Consider the following 12,176-nt stretch of genomic DNA (forward strand, 5'->3'; position numbering starts at 1 on the left):
CCCTGTAGTTGTTTCTGAAAGAAACTCAGAAGAAATTCCCAGGTTAATCCCTGGAGGAATTCCTGAAGGAAAACCTGGAGTATTTCCTAAAAAAATGTCATGAGGAATCTCACAAGCTATCCCATTAGAAATTGCTTTAGAAATCCCAGGAAAGCTTTCTTAACAAATTCAAACTTACTGTAATAAAACCCTAATATAAATCAAACAAATCCAATCAGTAATGGAATTATTACCTGAGCAGCGATCATGTTTGTTGGGTATCCACTCCTAGATTTTTTTTTCGAAATTATAGCTCTTTGCATTAAGCCCAGGAAAGAAACTTCATGTTTTCTATAGAAAACTCGGACACAATTATTGCTTCTTCTCAATATACATCACGCTAAGGAGTGTATCGGAAATTAACTATAAACATTCAGGATGCTCTATCTCGAAGCATGTTTGGTCTTATCATTTCGGTTCTTCTATCAAATCTTCACAATATAGTCAAGTTTAGAACAGCCTGAAAAAATTTGAAAAATGTTTAGCATTATTGAAAATATTGTAGAATGAATACATCTCACAAATTAAAGTTTTGGACAAATTGTTGTTTTTTAAAGATTTTTCAGCGTTTCAATAACCTGTAGCGAATAAAACTTGTACGGCGAAAAATCCAAAAAATATTAATTATTGTTAGCAGTTATATACACATAACATATCACCGAACACCAACTTAAAAAAATATATTTTTGATCGAAAAACCCTCAACATTTAAAAAATGGCCTATCCTAAAAAAACACTAATTTTTTGTCGAACTTTGACAGTCTGTTTTAAATATCTTCAAAGGTTATACAATTCCGTTCTCTACTAAAGCTACCTCGTCGTCAAGTTTAAAAACATTTCCAATTAAAAAAAAATGAATTATCAATTTGATGTATTTTTTATTTGCGTAATCGTGCTTTGATTGAGCATCAAAAAATGGGGTCCCTGAAAAATGACCTTTTTTCATTTTTAAGAATTGCGCTAAAATGGAGTCGAATTTTTTCTTGAAAATTATTTTTTACCTATATTATGAGCAATCTGGGAAAGAATATATTTGCGCTAAAATATTAAAAAAAAAAAAACAAAAATATTTCCATTTTTTCCGCAATTTCAAATTTTTAAGAGGTGTCCAAAATTTTAAGATCATGCGTTCAAACTTTGAGATTGATGTCCATGTAAAATTATTATTTTTACCAAAGCAAAGGTGCCATTCCTTTTTCTGAGGATTTATATAGTACCTCCAAAAATAAAATTATTTATAACTCGGATAAATTATTTTTTAGGATGTTTTGAACATATATAGTTAATTTCCGATACACTCCTTATTTTATGTTTACAATAACTTTGTATTTACATGGTAGTAAGAACGTTTTGTCTCATTGAATAATATGATTCTAAACCATATTTTAGCCTTAAAACTGCATATACTTAACAAACATATTTGGGATCTGGAGCAAATTTGGTAGTAAACCTAATTAACTTTATCAACTTATATAGTGATAAAACTGCTAAACAGCTTGTGAACACCAGCAGACATAGGTTCAATATTTCCAACGAAGTTGACGATGCTAAAATTCAAAAAAGAAAATATTAGACTTGAATAAGAATAAATTAAAAAACCTTAAATTACCTGGATATTCAATTTCTTGACAAGATGTGGTATCCTCGTTGGCATAATACCCCACTTTGCAATGGCATACAGATTTAACGCAATCCACATTTTCCTGAGCGTTTCCGCGCACGTAGCAATCCTGAGGATCGAAACATGTACTAGATAGATCTGGAAAAGATTGTGACAGTCAACAATTGCATTAAGTAATGGAATAGCTTCCATCTACCTTTGTTCAATAGCCAGCAATGTCCTAGATTGGGCAACTCGTTGTCTTCACAACGGCATGACTTGGACTCCAATCCTATCTCAACGCAGGTCGTATTCTGCATCGAAACACAATCTTCATCCGTTTCGCAGGGTACCACTACAATGTAGATTCTAGTATATACTGGATTCATTATTACCTATGTCGCATTATTCTGAAAACCAACCTGTTTGAAACTGCAACTTCGAACTTGATTTTCCCTTACCGCCAATACTGACCAAGAGTGATGAACCCGTACCAAACATAGTCACTAACGCAATAGTAAACAGTGCACTTTTACCCCAGAGATGCTGCATTTCTTTCAAGATTGTTTCCGCAAAATGATCTACTTGATTCTTTACTCGAAATGGAACTGAGCTTGTGAATACACTATCCCACTTTCATGTACGACGAGTACCGCTACTCGTATTGCTTCCAATCAGCTGAGCGATAAGCCGGAATTGGCGATGTCCTAATGATTGGTTTTAATAAAGTAAAAGAATTTCTTCAAAACTAATGCTATCAATGCAACCTAAATTGTTAATTAATTATTGCTTTTATTTGTAAAATGTCTCTACAATATCTCGTATGCTCTAACTTATTAATAATATCATAACGATTCATTATACTCATCTGCCCCTCTAGGTAAGAATATACATATGTAACAATTTCGATGTTTGCTAAACTCTGCTCGTAGATATCCTGTTCCTTGTAACTACGCGGGCGAAATAGCATTAACTACAACAAGGTTTCCAACTTAGCTCATAAAATAGTTCACTGAAGCACTTCGATATGTCTTTCGAATGATATCTTCTGATACTGCTGCTTACTTACTCTTCTGAAGCATGATTCGTTTAAGATGTGAACTTTGATCAATTCCTCAACTATTGTTGTATCTTCCCTCGCCATTGCTTTCGATTGATTTCCACCGTCATTCGTCAAATGCGCGGAACCGTTTGTTGTCTGCGTTGTTCTATCTTAATCACTGAGGCCGATGCGATGCGCGCGCTATCAATGTTTTGATTTGCCACCGTTACGTTGCGTTGTTTGTATGTAGTATTGATGTAACTGCACTATAGTTTAGAAAAGCGGCTCGGTCTCGGTGGCCACTACGCGTAGTAGGCGTCCCGCAGAGCCGAACCCGTAATCAGGACCGCTGCACTGGTCAACAGTAGGGTGATTACCTTCAGTGCACTCGGTCGATCGGAAGAGCCTGTAGGGGGTGATTGAGAAGAGTTCGAGTTAGTTTATATTTTGATTAATTTTAAAGGGATTTCTCTTACTTTTGCCACTTGGTCGAACGCAACGCTGTCGTTCCACGTCCGGTGAGTAATCAAACTTGCACTGACACGACGAGTTGCGGCATTCCACGTTGTCTGCTTGATCTTCTACGAAGCATTCGCTGGCCAGGTTGCAACGTTCGTCCAAGCCTGAAAATGTGAATTGAACAACGGTTATTGAGCATAATTAAATGTTTCATTCTTTTAAAACAGGTGGAACCATTTTCACCCTCGGTGTGCTTCAAAATTCTGTTGAGGATGATCCATTCGAGCATCTTCCCCGCTGTGTCAATCAAAATATTGGTCTATATGCCGACGGAAATCCGGGTGGATTCCCCGCCTTTGGCAATATGACTAGGCTCTGCAGCTTCCAAACCTCTGGGAAATCTCCCTCGTCCAGGCATCCCTGCATAGCAGACCTGAACATTTCGGGAACCTCTGCAATAGCTACTTTTTAAGACCAGGTTCGGAACTCCGTCCAGATCTGGGGCCTTGCCTACGCTACGGGAGTTTGCTACCCCCGCAAGTTCCACATCGGTGACCCTGTCCTTATCGCCAGCCCCACTCCCCGACTGTCCCACTAAAGGACGCCAAGGACTAGGATATGACGTGGAAAAAGCCCCTCGATGATCCCTTCCAACATCTTTGTTGATCGCTATATAGGAGCCATTACATCTATCGTCTTGTCCATCACGAGTCTGTAGGCATTACCCCACGGATTCGCATTGGCACTCTGACAGAGACCCTGGAAGTAGGCTTTTTGCTTGCCCTTATCTCTGTCTTCAGCACGGCTTTTGCAGCGGTGAACACCATCCGTCGTTCGTTCCGCTATTTCTCAGATCGTGCTTGCTGCATCCGCCCGTTGGCAGGTGCAGCGCAGGTCCGAAATCGTCCACCCGGGATCTCCCATTTATAGTGTTGACTTACCTAGGCCTGCCCGAGCAGAAGCGAATACCAGCAGCATAATAGAATGTGTTATTTTGGAAAAATAACTGAGTAACGGAAAGAGTTATTTTCATGTTATGGGCATAACATACCTTGTTATGAACTTGTCTGTCATAAGCGGCAAAATAACAAAAAATATAACAAAAAAATGTTCCTGGAAGACCTGTTTAATAACATGTTTTGTTAGTTTCAATAACAACTTCATAACAGCGAATTTTTCAAATATTTCAATAACAAATTTTGATATGAATAAGTTATTGATAACAATCTGAAAACAAAATTTGTTTTTTTTTTCTGTTGCGGATAGGAACTCCTCCAAAGTCCCATATGAATTCAATGGGATACGCAACAATAGGATCTATTGTTAAATGTTTCATTCATAATTGGGACGCTAATAATTGTTGTCGCAAGCGATTTATTATCGAATACAGAGAGAAACACTACAACAATAGTTTTCGTTTATTTTCCAAACAACTTAAGATGAAAACTATCGACGTTTTGAAGCCCTTTATTAGGTGGTTCATTGTTTATAAGAGTAATTTACATTATTACCTCATTGATTGACACATTTATCCAAGTAAATCTAAGTGGGCTCGATGCAGTGAAATCAATGAAAATAAAATGTCTAAAAATAATCAACAGAGTTCTTCTTCTTGATGACTTATTTTTTTACATTTTTGTCGAAAATGTGTTGTTCGTCCTTGAATTCCACCAGTTGATCCAAAATGTTTCATAAAATGGCAAACACTCTATTACACTCTCTATATTCGTATTCATACCTAACTGAAACTGGGACAAAAAACGGGTATACTTTTCAAAGTGCTTATAAAACAAAAGGCTGATAAGTTGGCTCTGTCACAGTTAAAACGTAATGTCAGAAAGAAGAGGAACTGACGACAAAATAATATTTTCTCTTACAGTTCCTCACGGAATGATGTGAACAACAAAAATCTCGAATGGTGTAGTTTTGATTGCAAAGCTAGTTATGTTGTAATATGTTGATGCTAGTTATGTTGATCAAATATTTGTATAGTCTCAATGACACAATAATAACTGAACTTGTGCTGCAACAAAACATGTTATTGAAATGTAATTTAAAGAAAATATACCAAGAGCACGATAATAACAAAATAAGATAGCCCAACAGAACATGTTATGGAACGGTGATGACTTAATAAGTTAATAATAACAAACCGAGATATAAAAACAGGTTTTGTGATTCCGTTGTTATTATTTTGATATTTTCCTCTGCTCGGGTGGTCGCATCGCATGCACGCTAGAGCACCGCTACCAGCTCTTCACCGCCTAAATCGAGTAAGTTTCGTTCACAGCGGGGCGCCTCTCTAATACCTCGTCGTTGAAATATGATGTCGAGGGCCTAGCCGCCTCTTCCTCTACCCTCTGCCTGCTGTTGTTGTAGTCGATACTGTCTTTAGATCGCTCTGCGTGTAGCCATTGTTTACCCTCCAGTTGGAACTACTAGATAGGCCAGGACTACAAAAAGTAACGTCGATAATCGACTCGGCTCCGTTCCGACTATAGGTACCGACATTAGCCAGGTCGACATCTAGCACGTCCAGTGCCCCTAGCAGGACCTGATCCCGCTGATTCGTAAAACGGCTTCCCCATTCCACGGTCCAGACATAGAAGTCACCCGCTATTACAACCGACCTTCGCCCTGTTAGCACGGTCGTCATACAGTCCACCATCTGCGTGAACTGCTCGATTGGCCGCTGCGCATAACAGCTACTACAGAAAAAGACCCCGTTTACTTCGGCGACCACGAAGCCCTCATAGGTAGTAGGCACTAACTCCTGGATGGGATATTTACCCGTCGTCCATATCACCGCCATTTTTGTGGACCCATCCCCGATCTAATTGCCGTTGCCGACGAGTACTCGGTATGGGTCCGCTATGATGGCGATATCCGTCCGCTATCCCCTATTCAGAAACCGCCTGATAAAGCAGTTGCTGAGCCGCGTCACAGTGGTCCAGGATCAGCTGCGTTACCTGCACTGTGATTTGTTCACTGTGGCTTTCTTGAAGGCCGGGCACCTTGGACCACCCATTGCATGCCTGTTGTACAACCGTGTGCCTTATGGCCTTCGGCGCCACATCTCCTACACAGTTTCCTCCTGTCAGGACCTTTGCAGTCCCATGACTTGTGTCCTGGTTCCAGACACCTGAAGCAAACTTCCGGTGGCTCGTGGAATGCCAAATGACATACGCACCAGCCTACCTACTTTAACTGACTTTTTTTACGTCGCACTGTTGACGCAGTGTCGTGACAAACTCTTGCACTTCGGTGACGTCGTTTAGGTTTTTCACCTTCAGAGTCACCTTTGTAAGAGCCCAAGAAGAGTCCTCACCTCTACCTCTTTGCTAAAGACCTCTTCCGCCAAACTTCCGCCATTCCTCATCGCGCTTCAACTCTAGGATCATCTCGCTTATCGAGTACCTACGTCTGATAATGCGCACGTCGGCTCCCAGACCCACGAGCTTGGCGTCGCTTTGCATTGCCTTCAATACGTCTAATACGTGCTTAGACTGTTCGGTCTTGATGACGAGCGCGTCGCCTTTCTCACGCTTTGCACCTATTGTTTTACGCCTTGGTTTGACGTCCCTGACTTCCTCGACATGTGACTTATTCTTTTTCATTTTCTTGCGCTCGACCTTCGTCCAAGGGGGCCCTCCTCTTTGGTTCGCCCTACTCTGTGATTGCTGAGGGCCTAACAACGGTCACAACACAACCCACTGTTCTGTTCCATCCGGGACAGGTCCACCATTCCCAGCTTTCTAGGACGCCTGGCATTATTGCCGACCTTCAGGATTAGTATCTTCCTAGCCTTGTGGAACACCACACAACTCCTCACCTGACGGCTGCCTCGCCCGCTTCTGCGAGTGCTTATCACGAGCAGTCGCATTCGCCGCACCTTTTGGACTTCCTGCGATAACGAAGGCCTCCGTCTGGATAGGCTTCGTAACCTTCACTTTCACCGATTCTGCCGCTTCTGCAGTCTTCACAAGTCTCACGTGATCCTACTTGGCATCGTCCATCGACGAAGTTGCAACAGGGCCGTTCTTATTTATGTTGGACTTCGTGAACGCAAAGTTGATGATCTTGCCAAGCTGCTGCTCAGCCACTTGGATCGCGGGCAGTCCTTCTCTCTTTTGGTTGATGGCCCTCATCAACCACGTTTCGTCCAGTATCTCCAGCGGCAGGCTAGGTGGGATGCGTGCGTAGCTTCCCGCTAAACGGAGACCTCGCCAACCCACTTCTTGTGAAGGGATTAGCCTCGCTACTACTGTGGGGGTGCCCAGCCCAGGTACCCAACAGGCTCAGTTAACGATAGAGCATCTTTTTCACCCTCTCGATCACTCATTCCTCGGCACGGGTCGCTTGACATCTTGAATTGGGGTTAGTAATCCTATTCATAGCCGGCAACTACGCGGCTGCCCCAGCAACGGCGTCGGTCTACTGGGTTGAATCAGTGCCCGTGGTTGGAAAGGGGTCCCCGGCAAGATCGGGTCAGGTACCCCATGTCGGCATATCGTTATGTGTGCAAGCAGGCGTGATTTCGACCCTGCCTGCCTTCCGAGGACAAAGGAAGTGGTTAGGACCACTCGGGAAACTAGCTAAGCGCCAGCATGCTACCTTTGGGGACTCCCCAAAGCAAGTGGTCCGGAGAGCATGGGTTTGGCGACCATGAGAATATTGTACAGTGGGTTGAGGAAGGAGTAGTCCTGGCTAAATGACGGTCATCGATCCCACACTTCCTGGACCTCCCTGTTCAGGTGCCTATTGGGCAGCTTATCCCCCCATGGATTAAAAGAAAAAAAAGGAACTACGGACAAGTTATGAATTATGGATCAGGTGGCGACGATGGGCTGATATCCGTACTATTCTGGTTCCTGCGTAAAGAAGGGTGACATCAGCCGAAACGGCAAGTAGGCTAATATGCTGAAGAATGGAAGATCATATAACAAACAACGAAGTAGGTGCGACAAATCCGTTTGTCAGAACTGGGTCGGAGAGAACACCATGATCGCAAACCCAGCGGCTGCAAAAGATATATGAGAAGGAGCATCTACAGTAGCAGCAGCAGCAACAATACACCGCATGTTCGAAGGTACCAAAACAACCGAGGATAGAGGCATCCAAAAAACTGATAGATGAACTGCACGAATACCTACGTCGACAAAAGAAGCAACGTGCATAAGCACGTCAAAGCGATATTGGGGGCTCTTGTATTGTCAGTTGAATAATGAGAAAATATGAATAAGCTGATAAGAAGCTCTCAGCAACCATGACTACCAGTGAGACCAGTCGAACGAAGCGAGAAGTCAAGACACCAATACAACTGCAGAAGAAAACAGCTTGGTGGGAAATATCCCGCAGAGCAAGTCGCCACAGGTGGTAATGTGGACTAATTAAAAAAATTGAGCGCATCCGCAATGGGGAAATGATCCTCGAGCTAAAACGGGACAAAAAAGACAGTACCTAGTTCCTCCTATAAAGAGCTTACCGAGTAAGCTATGGGGCGACAGAGTCGAAGTCAGGGCCCGAAGTCAAGGAGAAAGTTGGGTTAGTCATGGAGGAGCAGTGCGAGCTAGGAGAAGCCCGGATGACCTTCCGCATTATAAACGGGCAATCTGGTACGAAGGTGACATCGATTATACCACCGATCGATGCAGCCAACAACCCGAGCAAAGGCGGATAAGAAAATGATAACAAGTTCTGTTACCTGGTTATCATTCGTTTGATAATTGAGTTTGTTATCATTTAGGTTGAATTAAGAGCCAACATAACAAAAATGATAACTCATATTTACTTCTCGAATACCAAAATGATAAGAAGTTAAGTTATCATTGAGTTCAAGTTGATAACTAATTGTGTTATACAATATTTTGTTCAACATTTCATTTAGTTATCAACATGAAAAAATACATGTGACTGATAACTGGTTTTGTTATCAATTAGTTATCATTTAGAGCTATTTTATCGACCAAAATAGTAAAAATCTACTTTACCGACATCGTCACCTATTGAAAAAAGTTTCTTGTAACTTACAACAACCAATGTTTTCGACTATTGCGCCCAGGCGGGTCTCGAACCCTGATCGAGTGATTGTCGGTCGCAGCCGATAGCCCCTATACCAACGGGACTCATTGAGAGTGAGAGTAATAAAAGGCTACGCTTTCGTACTGCAGTCTCATTGTAGGTGGGAAGCGGAATCTATTTTTAGATTCGAGGTTCATCAGACCCTCAGTTTTGGGAAAGCTTTGAAATGTGCGTTTGGAAACAGATAACATATTTTGTTATCATTTAGTATTTTTATGTTATCGCGATAGACCAAAATTATCGATAACTAAATTTGTTATCATCTGGTTATCATCAACTGAAAAAGATGATAACAAAAATAACAAAATGATAACACCGATAACACAGTTTATTATCAAAGTGATATCACTTTGTTATCCGCCTTTGCTCGGGAAGGCACTAAGAGTTGATACGATAAAGTAGGCTGATGGTCAGTAGGCTGTCCACTGAGCAACCGGAAGTGTGCTTCAAGTGTTCATAGTTCGACATAGCTGGCACGAACCAGCTCTGACAGAAGCAAACTATGTAGAAGATCTGGAGAGGAAGGTAACAAGGCTGAAGACTGTAGGAAGTTCCAAAATGCCTTATCTGCGCAAACACGGAGAACAGCAATCACTCGAAAGGTGGCCGAAGACGTCAGGCCTTCAAACAAGCGAGTGCATCTATGTCCTAGTGGAGGTTTTTCAAATCAACCTCAACCACTGTGATAAAGCATAACTTCTGCTGTAACATGCCGTTGCGGAAATAAAGTGTGATGTTTCTATCATGTTGGAGCCATATCGAATTCCTCCCGGAGATGGAAGCTGCACACTTAATTTGGAATACCGTGTTCGGTGAATTTTTGACGAAAATAGAACAGCTGTATACAGCTTTACTGCTTTGTTTACCTTTTGCACCAGGTTTTGACAGTTGGTGTACTGAGCCTCAGTAAAATCGATTACCGAAGCTACCGAAATAATGCTGCTGTTCTATTTTCGTCAAAAAAGTGCTGAACAGGCAATTCAAGATTGAGTGTGTGGATAGCAGTTAAGGCTAAGGAGTGTATCGGAAAGTAGTTGAAAATGTTCAGGATGCTCTATCTCGAAGCTGGGTTGGTCTTTCCATTTCGGTTCTTCTATGAAATCTTCACAATATAGTTTAATATAGCTTGGAAAAATTTGGAAAATGTTTAGTATTATTGAAAATATGGTTAAATGAACACACCTCACACATTAAAAATCTGCACAAAATGCAATTTTGTTCGGATTTTTCAACATTTCAAAAATCTGTAGTGAATAAAATTTGTACGATAAAAAATCTGGAAAATATTGATGCTTGTTAACAGTTATGTACCCATAACATATCATTCAACGCCGACTTTCAAAACTCATACACTGAAACCTCCATTTAAGTCGATGCATGGCTGATCGAAAATAATTTTTACCGTACAGGCAATGACAAAACTATAGACTTTTATATTTTTTAACACTTCGCATGACAAAGGAGATTTGTCAAAAAATATAAAACTGTATAATTTATTCATTACCTGTACGGTAAAAATTATTTTCGATCAGCCATGCATCGACTTAAATGGAGGTTTCAGTGTATTTTCGATAGAAAAATCTCCTATATCTACAAAATGGTCCATTATAAAAAACGCCTATTTTTTGGTCAAACTTTGAAGCTCTGTTTTTCTTATCTTGAAAAGTTATAAAATTCCATTTTTTGCTCTAACTTACTCGTTCATAAAATAAAAAAGATACCCAATTTGAAAAAATGCGAATTTTTATTTTATGTATTTTTTATTTACGTAAACATGATTTGGAAGAGCATAGAAAAAAGGGGTTCCTCAAAAATGGCACTTTTTCATTTTTAAGAAATGCGCTTAAATGCAGTGGAGATTTTTCTTGAAAAAAAATAATTTGCCCATATCATGACGATCCTGGAGCTTATTATATTTGCACAAAAAAATTAACCATTTTCGAACATTATCGAACTTTTTTCGCAATTTCAATTTTTAAGAAGGTGTGCAAAAATTTAAAAACATGTGTTCAGTAATCTAGGTTAAAAACCCAGTTAAAAGAACGTTTTTAGAAAATCATAAAAGCCATTTCTTTTTTGAAGGATTTATACAGTATCTCCAAAAATAAAATTACTTAAAAGTTGTATTAAACTATTTTTGAGGCTATTGTAAACATTTTCAACTACTTTACGATACACTCCTTAAGACAGTAACAGTAGTCGTGATTGTTAAAACTAACGGAACTTTTATTTGTAGCGGCTACGCATCCCCAAGAGCAGTTCAATGAGATGTTGGACAAGGTGACAGAGGAGTTCACAGCTAGTCGCGTTCGATAATTTTTACCGAAATCTCAACTGCTGAGCGTTCGGTAACGGGCTTTCAACGAAATTCTGTAAAAAAACACGAAACTTCGGTAAAATGTTATCGTTTATCTGTCAAACTCTAACGAAGTTTGGTAAAAGTCGCTACATTTATCGTTTTTTTCAGTGAAACAAACTCAACGGTTGATATTTCGGTAAACATGACCGAAGTTGATGTTTTTTTTCTAACTGGGTTAACTGATCGAGGACCAGTTGTCAAAGCCGGCAATTTCAACACTTGAGCGGTTTAATCTACTAATAAACCCAAGAGGAAGCAGTCTTCTTGAAGCGCTGGCATAAACGGCCTTCCCGGGAAGGGAATTTCGTGGAAGATGGTAAATTGCAAGCAATTGTAAGATCACTTGGAGCAAGGATAATTTTGTCCCAATTCACCAAAAGTGGAATCAACGAAGTGTGTGTTGAACTGCGGTTTACGAGAGTTTCCTCTAGTAAACCGAGTACCCATTAGGCGGTAAGTGCAAGAAAGTGCTTCTTGTTTGAAATAAATGTGTAGTGGGGCAACGCCAAAGAGAATTTCGAGCGCTGCCGTGGGTGTTGAAGAGAACGCTCCAGACATCGCCATTAATCACATCCTTTGGAGATGGCGTAATTTTG

The 12,176-nt window shown here is 40.6% G+C and overlaps 1 protein-coding gene across 2 annotated transcripts in view; it reads right to left on the bottom strand.

Annotated features, from left to right (window-relative positions):
• Window positions 1–2,411: 2,411 nt before the first annotated feature.
• Window positions 2,412–12,176, bottom strand: part of LOC109419802 (prion-like-(Q/N-rich) domain-bearing protein 25) — a 104,753-nt gene continuing 94,988 nt past the window's right edge. For both annotated transcript variants that reach the window (XM_062846512.1, XM_062846513.1), the window contains exons 7-8: window positions 3,158–3,304; window positions 2,412–3,087 (exon numbers count right to left, since the gene is read on the bottom strand). In XM_062846512.1, the coding sequence (XP_062702496.1) occupies window positions 2,984–3,087; window positions 3,158–3,304 (251 nt within the window). In that variant the 3' untranslated portion in view covers window positions 2,412–2,983. The remainder of the gene's footprint in view (window positions 3,088–3,157; window positions 3,305–12,176) is intronic.

The sequence above is a fragment of the Aedes albopictus genome, chromosome 1 (genome assembly GCF_035046485.1).
Source record: "Aedes albopictus strain Foshan chromosome 1, AalbF5, whole genome shotgun sequence".
NCBI lineage: Eukaryota > Metazoa > Arthropoda > Insecta > Diptera > Culicidae > Aedes > Aedes albopictus.